General features: G+C 35.5%; 1 protein-coding gene across 2 annotated transcripts in view; it reads right to left on the bottom strand.

The window, feature by feature from the left end:
* MSR1 (macrophage scavenger receptor 1) overlaps positions 1-15640 on the bottom strand; it is a 65305-nt gene that overhangs the window by 35400 nt on the left and 14265 nt on the right. For both annotated transcript variants that reach the window (XM_022571099.2, XM_089903671.1), the window contains exons 4-6: positions 13929-14341; positions 9442-9628; positions 183-263 (exon numbers count right to left, since the gene is read on the bottom strand). In XM_022571099.2, coding sequence (XP_022426807.1) covers positions 183-263; positions 9442-9628; positions 13929-14341 — 681 coding nt within the window. The remainder of the gene's footprint in view (positions 1-182; positions 264-9441; positions 9629-13928; positions 14342-15640) is intronic.

The following is a 15640-nucleotide window of genomic DNA, read 5'->3' as shown; positions in this document are numbered from 1 at the left end:
GGCTACAAAAACATTTGATATCCTCTCAACACACACAAACATACACATGCAGACACACACACACACACACACACACACACACACGCCACACAGGGAACCAGTCAAATAACTGATTCCCCCTACACACATACACAGATGTACATTACCTAGCCCTGCAGTATATGATGGAGTAGTTACCGTACCTACTGGACCTGGAATGCCTTGTGGACCAACTTCTCCAGTGGGACCTCTATCTCCTTTTTCACCTGGAGGTCCAGGAGGACCTTTAAAAAATAAATGACAATTACTGATCATAGGCTTAAAGCATAGGTAAAATAGATTTGTCATTTGTCAAGACAGTTACGTAGGTAAATCCAAAGCCTTTTATTTGTTGCACAATTACACAGAATGAACGAGACTAACCTTCCCGAATGGAAGCATACCCTACTGCTGAGCAGTGCAATGAGACAACCTAAATGAGACAACCTAATTATGGACTAAATACTTCTGTGTGCCAAGCAGTGTACTAGGTTCTCAGATGCTGGGGGCAGAGAAAGACAGTGAGTCAATGATGGCACAAATCCACATTAGTATTGTGTACCTACTGGGTATGAAACCCAGTGCCCCTAAAACTGAGCTCCCTTGCCAAGTTTATGATTAACCTCTCTATCCAAAATTTTATTCCCCTTCTTGACCTACCCCTGTTCCCCTCAGGACTGAGGAATATCAAAGAAAAGGGGGATTGAAACCAAGCAGGACCCTGCAGGGCCTTCCTGGGTACAAAACCCCTCCAGGTGCCCTGTTTCTTGTTTGCAGAAAAAAGGCTTTAGTTTCCTAGGCCTTACCTGAGCCCCAAAGAGCAGGCACAAGGAGTTAACAATGAGAGAAGTGAGGGGATGCAGAAACAAAGGAGAAGCAGTCAAGCAAGGTAGCTAGAATGATAGTTCGGAGTCCTAGTTCCTCCTCAATGGATATACATAATAATCTGACACATATCTTTGAGTTGATCTGTAGAAACTAAGCCCTTCACCCATGTGGAGGATGGTGACTACATGCTGACCACTAGTATGTAGACCCCACACTGGTTGGAACAAGAAGGTTGATGATTAAGCTTCTGGGAACATCACCCTGTTACCTCACCACCAGGCAGATTTCACTATATTAATTTAGATGCTCTGTGGAAAATGTATAAGTCAAGTAATGTGTGATACCCTCAAGGGAAACAAAAATCCACACAAGGTAGACAACCAAAAACCCTATCATTGAAAATGATACCCTCGGATATTAGAAAAATGCAGATCAGCAAGAGGAGCAGTGGTTGAAAAGACTTAATTGAGGAGGTAGGATGTGAAGGGGATTTTGAAGAATGGGTAGAATGAGAAGAAAGAGAATGCTGGGTAAGTAGGAAAGATGCGGGGAATGGCAGGAAAGTGAAAATGAGTAAAGGAATAACTTTTCAAGTAAAATATTAGGTAGAATCCCTAGATAGATATAGACATTATAAAATAAGTTGGAGAGGCTGCAGGGAAAATTTTGACTACCTGGCATGGCAATTACCAAGGTGTCCCCCTAGTACTGAGTTTGATCAACACTGATTTAGTCATTTGAATTTTCTGTGCCCGCAAAACAGATATCTAGTGATCACCTCTTTAGAATGATGGCACTGAGTATGTCCCTCTTCTACATGGAGTGCCACAGGACAAGTGTTATTCCTTTCCTTTAAAGCAGAACACTTAGCAATTTCTTTTCAATTCCAAAAGGAAGAAATGAACCTGGACATACCATAGAATAATCAAATAGTGATGTTTTAAAAGAGTCATTTTCAATTTCCGTGGTTCAAGGACAGCAAGGATAACACACAGCTATGTTTAGCATCACCGGTTAGAGAGCACTTGTTTACAAATTTTAATCAGGTGGGGAGATAAGATACTTGAAAAATTCTAAGAAGGGACTCCATAAATAATGATAATCTTATGAGTAAATATATTCTGTCCATTTTCTTTGCTTCTTTTGAAATCCTTGTCCCTTGCCTCTCTCCATTTTTCTGATCTGCTTCTGATTTTTCAAGGTCCAACTTGGGTTTTAGCACCTTCCTTCCCTGGTGACTTAATTTTCCAGATATCATTGCTCTTCTCAACGGCACATCATTCACTTCCCTTCATACACACCATTGGGCTGTAAGGTTTTATTGCATTTTCATTACAATAGTAACTATATATTATAGGAAATATAAAAGCCTAGAAAAAATGAGGAAAATATAATACATAATTCTATCATCTTAAGAGAATAATCACTAACATTTATTTTCTGTTTTTGTTGTATATTTTTTGTTTTTTGTTTTTTACATAATCATCATGCAAACTGCATACTACTGGGCATTAAGTAGTTGTAGTAACAACTAGCAAATTCTCCTAAGCTATAGCTTAATGTTGGAAACATATATTAAGGTGTCCACAAGAGATGTCATGGTTCTACATCAATGGGAATCTACGCATCTTCTCTTCCTGCAGAATGTAGTTTCTCCCAACAAAGGGGTTTTAATTCCCACAACCGTGAACACAGCTGCAGTTCATTCATCTCTGCACAGTGACGATGGAGGGGGCAAGCAGGACAGAAAGACTCAATTTGCAGCTTGAATTTTGCTGAGCAAATTAGAGGGAAGCAAATCCACAGTACTCCAGGATGGCATTTTGAAAAGAAATTGCACACGAAAAGACTGTGATTCAGTGATTAGGGCTCTAAAGCAAGACAGACATTCCAGGAAAAACTAGAAGGTGTGAGACAAGAAACAAGGGACACAGATTAGCTCTGGGCTCTCAGCCTCTGAGATCAAGAGTTTTCACCATTTCTTTAATAAGTAAGAAATGGAACTCACTATCTTTTCAATTATTTTGCATGTAACTATGTATAGTAACTGTACACAGCTCAAATGCTGGAGCATTAACTCAATCATAACAAATACATCTATGCTATTTTATAAAATTCGGAGTTAAAGATCCCTCTTTGTCTATTTCTATATAAAAATGCTGATACCAGGTACTTGAATCCCAGAGTAAGAAAATGAGGTAAAGTCTTTCCTTCAAGAGTTCTAACTGAGTGTGTTGGATGTTACATTTTTATTGTTATCTTAGTCTTCATGTAACATTAATCTCACCCATTACATTCTGTTTAAATTCTATAATTTGTTATGTGTCTTCTACTGCCTAGAACAAAATGTGGAAAGTATCTCAATGGTTTAAGTGTCTTTTCGATATTTTGGAGGGATGGAAGTACACAGATCATATACTACTTTCTCTTAGCTTCTTATGTAGAACTTTCGAGAACATTATCAACATAATGCTCTCATCTACCTTCCAAAACTGGTCTCTCCAATCCTGCTGTTGCTCACATCCTTATCATACTGCAGTTGGACTAATCTAGAGGGTTTTTTATTAAAATCTGGTGTGAATATATTTTGTCTATTCCACCCTCATTCATTCATTTACTTCAGTTTAAAAACAAATGTCTGCATCAACTGTAAAGAAATGTAGCCATTTATTCTGCCACGTTATGGAAAAAAAGAATGAAGAACTTTAAGACTGAGACTTCGAGTCTATTGTAGTCACCTTCTTGGTTCTGAGTTACTATTTAACCTTTCAAAATTCTGTCCCATAATCACATCAACAACCACCTCTGTGCCTCAATAATGTACACAATGCTTCCTGGCAGCTCTCTTGCTAACATATGTCAAAGGACACTAGATTAATATTGTTCGAAACATCTGATCTGCCCTAGATCAAGAAGCCATAAGAATTCCACTATTTTTCATCATATTTAGTACCATCTAACTGCAAAGTTAGAGGGATAATTCATAAATGCTATAGCACTAATTTGCCATGAACAATTCCCCCTATAAAACACACCACCAAATCCGCTATTAGCAGTCTCCCTATGATTTTTTTTTTAAGGAAAACTAAGATATCTACTTAGCCACAGAGATGTACTGATTTAAAATACTCAGTAATTAAAAAATATCATAGATCAAAATTACCCAATTTACTGGGAAAGAAAACCCAGGAACATCACATCATTTAAAATCCTCAGATGATAACATAGCGCTAATAATATCTGCTAAAATTTCCAGAGCTATGCTTCTCCATGTCGTGTTCATTATGATCATAAATTTCCTACTTTGTTCTCAATCTTGCCTCACATGTAGATCACCATAAAAATATGCCAAGTCTTCTAGGCTGCTGCTATTTAAACCTCTTTATTTTTTTCTTTTTTCTTCCAGTTTTCACGCTCACTGACTTAGAGATGTTTAATCTGGACGAAGCCGTAAAGTTTGCTTAGACAAACATAATTATAGAGGTCTGAGAGAGTGAATTCCCAAGGTCTTAAAGCCAGTTGGGTAAAATCAGAACTAGAATACTTCTTTCCTGATGTTCTAGGCTATACTTTTCCAAAATCAATTGATTTCATTTTGGGCATCTGTTCTTTCATTACTCCTGAGATGAATTTTTCTTTTACATAGTGGTTAAAGACACAATTCATTTCTTAAATCCCAATAATTAATTGCACAAATCTCCAAATTCAAATTCTATCAATCACTTCTCCTTCTTCATCATGACAATTGATCAATTGATACATTTTTTTCTCTTTTTGGTGCTTTTAGTTTCTGGAAAAAAACTATGCTTAAAATTTTTCCACATAACCACTGCTTTCAGCAATGAGTCATATTTTATTTCTCTTAATTTCTCTTAACTTCCTTCCTCAAATGTTTAACAACTTTGTCTTTTTAAATCATGTTATCCCCCACTCCCCACCAAATTCTGCTTCACCATTTCAACAATGAAATTTCATTTAGTCCTTTAGACTTTAATTGCTATAATTACTTGAGAAATATATTAAAATATCTTTACCTCTTTAATCTTCATAAATATTTAGTAATTGCTAACATAAAAGAGGAGGGACACAAAGTAATGGCACTGATCCTATAACCGACATTAGATAAAGCACTCATTAATTAATACAATGTCTCTCTTGGGTTATAGTTTAATAAATATTTATTAAAAATTATGACTAGATGCTGTAGAGGATATAAAAAATAGCCCGTAATTTTAATGAACTTACTGTTTCCAGTAAGAGACAACATTTCGATAGAAGACAGTATGAGATATTTTTAGATATGACAATCATATTAGGAATTCTCTTGTGAAAGAATACTTAATGTTCAAAAGTAAGCAAGATATAAATGTCAGCAAGAGTATTACTATGGTGGGACCAGAGAAAGCTTCATGGAAGAGGTTGCATGTATGTCATCTATGGACATTAATGATAGATAAGATATTTTCAGATACAAATAGAAGAGGAAAGATATTCTTTCAAGTGAAGGAAAAGCCACGAGGCAGGATGCAAAAAGTATTGGGCATGTCAGAATCACAGTAAAATCAATTGAAATATTTGGTGTCAAAAAGGGAAAAGACAGGGAATGAGGCATTCAAAAGTAGTTAAGAGAAGCACTATAGAAGAACTTGAGCGCTGCAGAGAAAAGCGTATGTGTAATCAGGGGGTGATAGAGAGTCTCTTTGCAATCTAGGGTGTCCCTCTAGGAAGGCTGCATTCTGACAGGAGTGTAGAAAGGATTGCAGTCTGAAAGACTGGGCAGGAAATGATTGTGAGACTATTTCAATAGTCTGGCAGAGTAATGATAAGAATAGTTTACACAGAATATAAAGGAGTGACAAGGGGTTAGAGAATGTGGAACATAAGAAGTAATGGTATTCTGGGAGAAAATAACAACAACAATTAAAGTTTCTACCTTGGAAATCTGGAAGAATGACATTGCTATTACAAAGTGTAACTTCATAAAAGGGAAGTGTTACTTTCACTTATTCCTTTAAGGCCTATACATTTGCTCACCCACCATATACCAGGCACTCTAACAGGTGCTGTGTATGGAGAGGTAGACAAGAGAGACAAGACCCAACCTCATGGAACTCGCATTTTATTCGAGAAGATCTGTGATAAACAAATAAGCAAATGTATATATGAAACAGTATCATGTAGTTTTAAATACTATGAGGAAGTTAAAGCACACCATGATATACAGAGATAATAAGAATGGGGAGGGAGAAATTATCACTAAAAAGGTAACTTTGAGTGGATCTAAGGAGAACGGAAAGCTAAGAGAACATTTAAAGGGAGGGAGAGCTGTCTAGTGCACATTATGACAGCAAGAAGTGAAACCAGCACTTCCTCCTTGTTAACTTATACTGTTCAATGGCACTTTCATTCTTCCAGCTCTTCCAAGCTAGACAGAGGGAAAAGTAGAAAAGAGGGCAGATAAGTAGATGGGTGCCAGATCAGGTAGGAGTTCAGATTTTATTCCAAGTTCAATGGGAAGATATTGGAGGGTTTTAAGAGATAAAAGATCTAATCATATGTTATTATTATTATTTCAATAACACTCTTTTGCTCTCTGTAGAATGGATTAAGAGTAGAATCAGGGAGAACAATTGGGAAGCTGATGTAGTACACCAGGCTGTAATATAGTTGCTTGAATTAGAGTCATAGCAGAGGAGACAGTGAGAAGGAGTTTTATCATATGGAAGAAGAGTTAACAGGACTCATATATGGATTGGATACAGGAAGTGAGAGAAAGAGAGAAATCAAAGCTTGCTTCCAAGATCTTGGAGTGAGTTACTAGTTGGACAATGACTCAACTGACAGATAAGACTAGGAAACCAACAGATTTGAGGGGTGGATGAGGGTAGGTGCTCTCAAGAACTAAGGGCTTGGTGCAGGTTCAATCCCTGGTCAGGGAACTAAGATCCCACATGCCGTGTGGCATGGCCAAAAAAAAAAAAAAAAAAAAAAAGAGAGAGAGAGAGAGAAACAGAACTATGGGTTTGGGTGTGGATTTGTAAAGTTGGGGATATTTAATTGAAATCCCAAGTGGAATGTCCAATTGTTAGAGTGAAAGCTGATTAATTCAATTTTTCTTTATCATTGGTTTCAATGTAATACTTAAAGAAAACATGCAGTAGAGGCTTCCCTGGTGGTGCAGTGGTTAAGAATCCGACTGCCAATGCAGGGGACAAGGGTTCAAGCCCTGGTCCGGGAAGATCCCACATGCCGCACTGCAACTAAGCCCGTGCGCCACAACTACTGAGCCTGCCCTCTAGAGCCTGCAAGCCACAACTACTGAGCCCGTGTGCCACAACTACTGAAGCCCGCACGCCTAGAGCCTGTGCTCCACAACAAGAGAAGCCAATGCAATGAGAAGGCCATGCACCGCAAAGAAGAGTAGTCCCGCTAGCCGCAACTAGAGAAAGCCTGCACGCAGCAGCAAAGACCCAACTGAAAGAAAGAAAGAAAGAAAGAAAGAGAGAGAGAAAGAGAAAGAAAGAAAGAAGGAAAGACAGAAAGAAAGAGAAAAAGAGAAAGAAAGAAAGAAATTTATAAAAAAAAGAATACATGCAATATATTCTATACCAGTTAGCTATAAACATAATAATAAATATACCTGCAACATTACAACCCAACAAACAGCTATCTATTTAGCCGCTTTCCCATCTCGCTCATCTTCTTCCTTTTCAAAAACAATCATTAACCTGAATTTTGTGTTTCTCATTTTCTTACATTTTAAAAACAACCATTCTCATTAAATGTGTATGTGTAAATATACATTATTTACTTTTACTAAATCATGAGCATTAGAAACAAAAATCGTACTGTAAATAGTCTCTGGGACTTATTTTTTTAATTTTTCTTTTCTTGTAAAAATTTGGATATTAAGAGTTCTTAATTATCCTAAACTAGTGCTATGTAAGATGAAATCACATGGGTTTCTGTTTCTCTTGTTCTAATAAGAATTAACAATTGAAAGTGTAAAGTAGAGCTTAACAGACATGGTAGCTAGAATAAGAAGATCCAACATGAATTTAACTAGTGTTACAGAGGAAAGGATAGAGAGGATTGTGAAGAGGCAATATTCAAAGAGACTGAAGCTGATAATGTTCCCAAATTTATGATAGACTTAATCCACAAATATAAGTGGATTTAGGAAGAAAATGAAGTAAAACAAATGCCACATGGAAAAACTGTCAATATAAAAAACACAGACTAGTGAAATTGTAGGTATTAAAGACAAAGATAATGGCAAGCAATGTGGTCATAATCATTTTAAAAGCAATAAGAAAGGCCATAAACCAGAAGAAAATACGAATAAAAATAATAACTGTTACCCTAAGAAATATGTATGTGGTAAAACAATTCTAAAGATCAAGGACAAAATAATGAAATCAAAACATCTCACCACCAATGGACTTTCACTAAACAAATCTCCAAATAATACTTCAGGAAGAAAAAAATGATCCCAGAAGAGATGTCACAGATACATTTAGGAGGAGGAAAAACTGGCAAACTCATGGGCTAATCTATATAAATATTGTCTGTATCATGTAAGAAAAACAATCTTGACTTAATTCTTGGTTTAAAAAATACATAAAATAGAAATGAGCTATACTCAAAGACAGCAGGAAACCAGGGAAGAGGGTCATCAGAGCGTTTTAAGTTCCTTGTATATTTGAGGATGAAGGTGAAGATACTGATCAACTTGTGACTTTAAGATAAACTTTAAGGATGACTATCAGCAAAATAAAAATAAATATAAGGTTTCCAAAATCTTTTTGGTGCCCTTGATAGAGAGAAAAGTTTAATGAGAAAAATTTCAAATAATCCTAAAGTTGACATGGAAGGAAAGCAAAAGGAACATGGGACTGGACAGAAATGGAGCATAAAATGACAGTAGAAATAAATATGGTGAAAAGAGATGGCCAGATTGCATAGTAAATTTTAAGAACTATTCTTTACAAGAGACAAGCCTAATACAAAGGATAACAAAGGTTGAAAGTAAAATATGAAAAAAAAGTTAAAATGTAAATAATGACTAAAACCTAGTATAGAAATATATATGATATATATACTAATTTAGAAGTCAGTAAGATTCAATTCACCTTGTTTTACTCACAGGAGCTAAAGAAGAAATCGACAAACTCATTGTTTTTTTGGAGAATTCAAAAGACCTTTCTAATTAATAATACAATTGATCAGGTAAGAAGAAAAAATCTGTAAGTTTATAAAAATAGAATTAACAAGCTTGATTTACAGACAGGTAGAGAACTTTGTGCCTCACAGAAAACTTGTATTTGTACATATGAGAAATTCTGAACAATAATTCATTAAACCGTAAGAGCAATTTCATTTGTTTTTTGCTTTTTTTAAAATCACCATTTAAAGGATACCAAGATACTGTCATTTTAACATGTCTTGATATGATCTCAAGGCTCCTTCCTCTGGATCTTTGTGGTAAAATTTGTAGTAAACTATTTTAAAACCAGAGAATTTCCAATATCAAATTTCTGCATATATCAGTGCATTTTAGTACATCATCATCTGGAGAATGAGAGGATATTTTACCTTGAATTAAAGTGATATTTTTCAGTGTCTGAGAATGTTCCCAATCCTTCAGCCTGAGATCATTAGTGATGTTACTCAACAGTTTCACTTCTCCTTTTATTTCCTGTTCCAAATGCACTTGTTTTTCTTCCAGAGACTTAATTTCTGCTGACGTATTGTACACACGCTCCTCTAATTTACTCATCTCCTGTGAAACATAAGCAAACATCCGCAATTTTTGTTACACACATAATTATCAAATATATAAGTTTAAGAAGCTCTACAAGTCAGGTTTTTAAAAAATGTAAAATATTACAGTAATATTATGGAATAAGAATATAGAAATTAGAGAACAATTTTAAAATAGTAACTCTTTGGTTTTGAAGCATTCCTCTTTTAACTGAATGGCTGAATTTTCACACCCTCTGCCAGAAAAAAATTGGTTAAATATATATCTAAGGTATGCTTCTATTCCCAAATATATACATGCCAAAATGCTAAAAATAAAATTAAAAACTTGTCATATGTTTTTTAATTTATCTGAAGTGAAATTCTTTACACTGTACTTAATTACAGTTCCTTAAATTAAATAGATTTGTATATTAAACTGTTTTATAGCAATAACGAAGTTTAATGTCATAATTCTCAGTGGTAATGAACATTAAGGATAGCTTTTCAGATTCAATAAAATCTCAACTAGCATTAACAATACCCTATGTTCAGCTTTTTTATTGCCTCTGCATTGAGATTTCATTATTATTTTACGGTTTCAAATGCATATATATTTTGTGCGCATTTACATACATGCGTGCAGATCTGGAGACTGAGCAAGACAGATTGTACTACATTCTGGATTATGCTTTTATTTTTCACTCAATAATATAAGAATATTTACCTATTAAAATACTTAGAGACTGCCTTATTTTCTATAATTTAGTGGAATTGTATGCATTTTTCATAATTTATTTGATATCTATTGATAGAGTTTTGAGCTGCACATAAATAATGCTGAAGTGAACACCATTTTATATATATCTACATATTTATACAAGCACTTCTATAGGACAGCTTCCTGGAAGTGGATCTGATCAAAGGGACTAAATATTAAAATTTTGTTCACTACTGCCACACCACCCTCCAAATATATGGGACCATTTTTTAAATCTTTCTCAGTGTACATGAATGCTTACTTTTGCACTCAAATCCTAGGTATTCATCAATATATTTAACTTTGTAGAGTAAGAGTAAACATAATAAAACCTTGTTTAATTTGCTTTTCAAATTAAGTATCTAGTCATAAAGTTTTTGACAATGTTTTTCTTTATTGCTTTTCCTTTCAAGTCTTTTGCTTGGTTTTCCTTTGGGTGCTGGGCTTTCTCTTTCCAGTGTACCTAAACTTCTCATCTATCCTGGTAATGTTTTCTGTCTCTCTGTTCTTTTATTGCATCCTCTGTTTCCATGGTATGCTGTATACTTTTCTAAGGACTTCTAGGTTTAACTGTTGATAGATTCTCATCTCCCATTTGCACAAAGAAATAAACCAGTGGTTTACTGTTAATTAATCCAGGTATGAAGAGAAAATTTCACCTCCCTTCACTGGACTGGACAAGTTGAAGTGAGAGGATCAAGAGAGTCAAGTAAAACCTTTGGAAAGAAATGAACATGTACCAGATCTGCCTCTACAATAGCAGTGTACTCAAGCAGAGAGACATCCATTTTTACTGCTCCAATGGCTTTCCCCATCCAAAACCTTGTTCTAGATTAGAATTTCTCTACCCTCTACCGCCTCCCTCCCTATTTGGCATTTTCCGTACACTATGGTATAAAGGTGGGATAGTGAACATGGATGTTTGCAGAGTGCAGCAACATGGTAAATATGCTCGATGTCATTTAGGTGGCTGCAAATTGCTCCAGCTTTCAGGTAGTTCCTGATATCCACAGAGCAAAAGTCAGGGGACTAGCTGGTGATTTTGCTACCTAAGCCCTGGGAGCCGCCGATGTTTTTCATACCTAAAGCTGCGGCTGCCTTTTTTTTCCTCCTTTGAAAACTGCATGTGGTGCTCACACTAACCATATTTCACTTGAAATAAGTTTTATTAGGAAGAGAGAAAATGCATTTGATATATTTTTTAAAGTGCTATACAGCACCTACACACACCGTCCACGGTCTATCACCAGTGGCACTGCTAGAAACAGGCATTTATTTTTGCATTCTTACAGTCCTTTGTACGTACAATGGAGAGGATAAATCCCACGTCTCTCTTTGATTTTGTGTCAGTGTTCTCTTTTCTTTCAAATTAATGCTTGGTCTGTCCTTGCTAAACATTACGCTGCTATTACTTATAAGCCTTTTCCTCAAACAGCATTTACTGATTGAGGCATTCATTTAATTTACTTATTCCTGCATTGGACTAAAGATTCAAAGATGAATACAGTTGTTTTAAGCGATGAGAATGAGATTCCAAATATTGTTTTCAGTGAGTAAGCACACGCGCACACACACTAGCACTGACCTAGATTCCAAATCTCCACAGATGACTACTGTCCTAGAAAAAAAGAAAGCTTTGAAAAAATAATTAACTTTGGAAGTTCCTCCTTTCCCTTGTACCTCCACATCTAATACTGTGACCCCTTCCAAAATGTAAGTGCAATCTGTCCAAATAGCTCACTGATCACCAGAGTTTGGTTATTTCTATTAAGTATCACTTCAAACAGGTTCAGGACTTCTACTGCCTTCCAAATGGTTTCCACTTTGGTTTCAATTCCTCATTTACATGGGTTCACAGATATTCTATAATCTCTAATGAGTTGGGGATATTACTAATATCAAATATATTATTTTTTCATCATGTCCATCTTCGTTTTCTCCGCACCCTGTCTCACTGTTCCTCTGATCCTGTTTCCACACAAAGTAATATTTCTTCTCCCTTCCTCTTTCCTTCCAATTTAATCAGTTTCTACTCCCATAGCTGACATTTTACTTTCCTCTGTTCCTCAGCCCTGGGGACAGTTGCTTCTTTGAGAATTTTCTCTAACTCCTCCATAGCTTGAGTCCTTGATATTCCAATAGCATCTGATATGCTTGGGTACTTATTAACCGTGTGGGAAACACTAACAGTCAGATTTTGGAAGATGTGACGAGGATCAGAGAGAGAATATCAAGGTTGGTGTTAGGATGAGGTTCACCAACAGTCTCCATATTTAAATAGCAATGTCACTGTCTTCTCAGTGATTGCATCTTACAAAAACTAAACATGTAGGGTGTTCTTTCTTAACCTGTTTAGTCTATTCTCTAGTCAATAATCTAGTTGGTTGCCACCTGATGTTACAACTTCAGAGGCTTCCCTTTGCTCTCTATAAGGGACATCCATTTTTAACAATCACTATGGCATAACACTGTATCTATACAGAAAACAACCTCATTAATTAAGAAGTGGTCTATTCAAGTAAAACCTTCTACAAAGACGCCAGCCTTGCTGAGCTAATGGTGGAAAATTTATAGATTTTAGTACTGAAGATTGTAGTAGTATGAAGATTATTTTTTTACATGAGTAATGAAGTTTTATCCATATGCTTATTTTTTCATGGAATGGAACAATTACCCAACAACAAAAAATAATTCAATATTGAACTAAACAACTTGCTTCTTAATTTCTTTCTCATCAAAACAAAGTGACCCAGAGGGTTGGCCACAGAATAGTTTAGAGCAAAGGTAAGAAAATTATGATTCATGGGTCAAAGTCTTTTTCTGAAAAGAAAGATTTATTGGATCACATTTTCACTCATCTGTCCATGTGTTGTCTACGACTGCTTTTGTGCTACAGTGGCGGAGTTAAGAAGTTGCAAAAGAGACCATGTGGTCCCCAAAGCCTAAGGGTTGTACCTGGGCCTTTGAAAAGAAACTTTTGCTAGCAACTGGTCTGGAAGATGCTTTGCTCTCTTGTCTTGTGTATTTGATCCTGTGATGGTAATAAGATGTTGTACACATTATTCAAACTTTAATTCTTTAATTATAGTTACCTTTACACATAAAAACTTATGGATGCTTCTTGGGAGTGACAAACTATTTTAAAATTTAGATTTTGTACTTCGTCCATGTAAATAAGGTTTTCATTCCTTTGATGATGAAGAAAGTTTGGGTTTCGTATAAAATTTGCAAATGCAGAGTATCTATCTTTCCAAATTGGCTAAGATAATCTAACAACTATAATTGGTTTCAAGAGTCTCAAGAGGCATTCTAACAGTATTTATAAAATTAAAATACACTAAGAGAGTCTATAGTCAATGAAAAACAAACAAACAAACAAATTTCCCCTTTTGCTGGGAATCTGGAGAAGGCAGTGGGTAAATCCATTTGAAACTTTCTGGTAAGATTGCAAGAGGAATCAGGGTTAAGTAGAATGATGTTGAAACAGGGTTTGTAACTTTTCTCTTCCCTGGACTACCTGAGGAGATAGGATCTAGATGGATTCAATCCCAGGTATGACCTTCCAATACAAACCTCTTACCTCTTGTTGTTTAAATGCATTCTCTTGGACTTTGGCATTCAGTGTTGCAGTATTGAGCTGCAAATCAAGCAGTGTGGTGTTCAGACTTATTAATGACTTGGAGACTTCAACTATTACATTTCCATGTCCCTGGATGAAGGAAAGTAAGGAACTTAGCTGGAAAAGAACGTCATTAAACCTTTGATCGGTTGTTACACTGAAATTTTGGAAATTCTTGGCATCTATGAGATTGGCTTCATTATCTGAAAGATATTGGATTCTCTTCTCCACGTTGCTCATGTGTTCCATAACGACTTCTCGAAACCTCATTGCATCTTCACTGTCATTTCCTTTTCCTGCGAGACTTGGAGATATATCATTTGCATTAACTGAACCAACTGTGCAATTCTTCATTTCCCATTTCAGGAGTTGAGCTGCGTATTTAAGTAAAAATAAACAGAGTCATGCCCTGTAACCTTCAATGCATCCACCATTCCATTCCACAACACTTCATCCCATTCTAACGTTCTGAACGCTATCCTAAATCAGGTATGTATTTTAAATATACAAAGTATGAACCAAGGTAGGCATACTGCTGAGAGGGAAACTGTCTCCTTTTCCCACTTTACATTAGAGTTTATCCCACAGTTAAGTCACTCTTTCTGAACTGCTGCTTAGATGAATCTTCTGGGCCATGGCACACGGCTCTGAGCGTAAGAGTAAATTCTAGAGATCGTGAAGTACACTGTATGCTGGTCCTCAGGTGTGCTGTTAGAGTGAAACGAGATAATGCTTAACACAGTGTCTGAAGTAAACATGTTGAGTAGGTTAGTTATTATGAAGACAAATGATAATGTGACAGAAACAATACGTGGTATCACTAAAGGTAGAAATATTAGTGTTATCCACTGTACGAACAAAGTGTTGGCTCATCTTCCTTATCCTGTCACTAAGCTAGCAGAGAGTTACCATTTTCAGTTTCCACAGAACTAATTTACTGTTGGTAGAGCAGGAAACTGGATAAAAGAAGTTTTTTTCACTTTAAAAAATATTGTTTTTATAAGACTCCTCTTTACTTATTATAAAGCATATATTTATAGCAGAAAATTTAGAAAAGACAAGGAATAAGGAAAAATAATTTACCATTAGTCTCACCGTCCTGAATTAAGTGCTAAGATTTTGGTATATGCCTATCAAATTTCTGTTCCCACTGTCATATTGTCATCACAAAAGCAAGATTTTATATACAATCTGGAGACTAGCTTTTAGTAGTACTCACCATAGGCTTTTGCACATTATCTAATATTGTTTTACAAAAATAATTAGAATAACTACATTGTATTCTATGTGTGATTCTACCAGATTTAGTTAACAAAACTCCAACATTTACTTTGCCTCTGTTTCTACTAATATATTGAACGCTTTGATGAACAATCTTATAAGTAATTATTTCCTGAATAAAAAAATTCTACTAAATGGTATTTGGAGGCATACGGAAGTGCTGATATATATTTCCAAATGGGCATATGTTCTTTAAACAAGCCAATTATCCTTCTGAAAGGGTCTAGAGAAATACGTTTATAGTTTCAAAAACTGAAAAGCATAAACATTATTTTTGCAGACAAAAATAATATACAATTATACACAATGAAGAAAATGTTAAACACCATTTTATATAATCAGTGGTGGTTAAGATTTTATTGTTTCTTTCATCTCTCTTTATATATCTATAT

Source organism: Delphinapterus leucas, chromosome 21 (genome assembly GCF_059928025.1).
Source record: "Delphinapterus leucas isolate spDelLeu-1000000601 "Yukka" chromosome 21, BTC_Dleu_Yukka2, whole genome shotgun sequence".
Classification (NCBI taxonomy): domain Eukaryota; kingdom Metazoa; phylum Chordata; class Mammalia; order Artiodactyla; family Monodontidae; genus Delphinapterus; species Delphinapterus leucas.
Note: the sequence above shows the minus strand (reverse complement) of the source record. Positions and strands in the feature narration are given on the sequence as shown.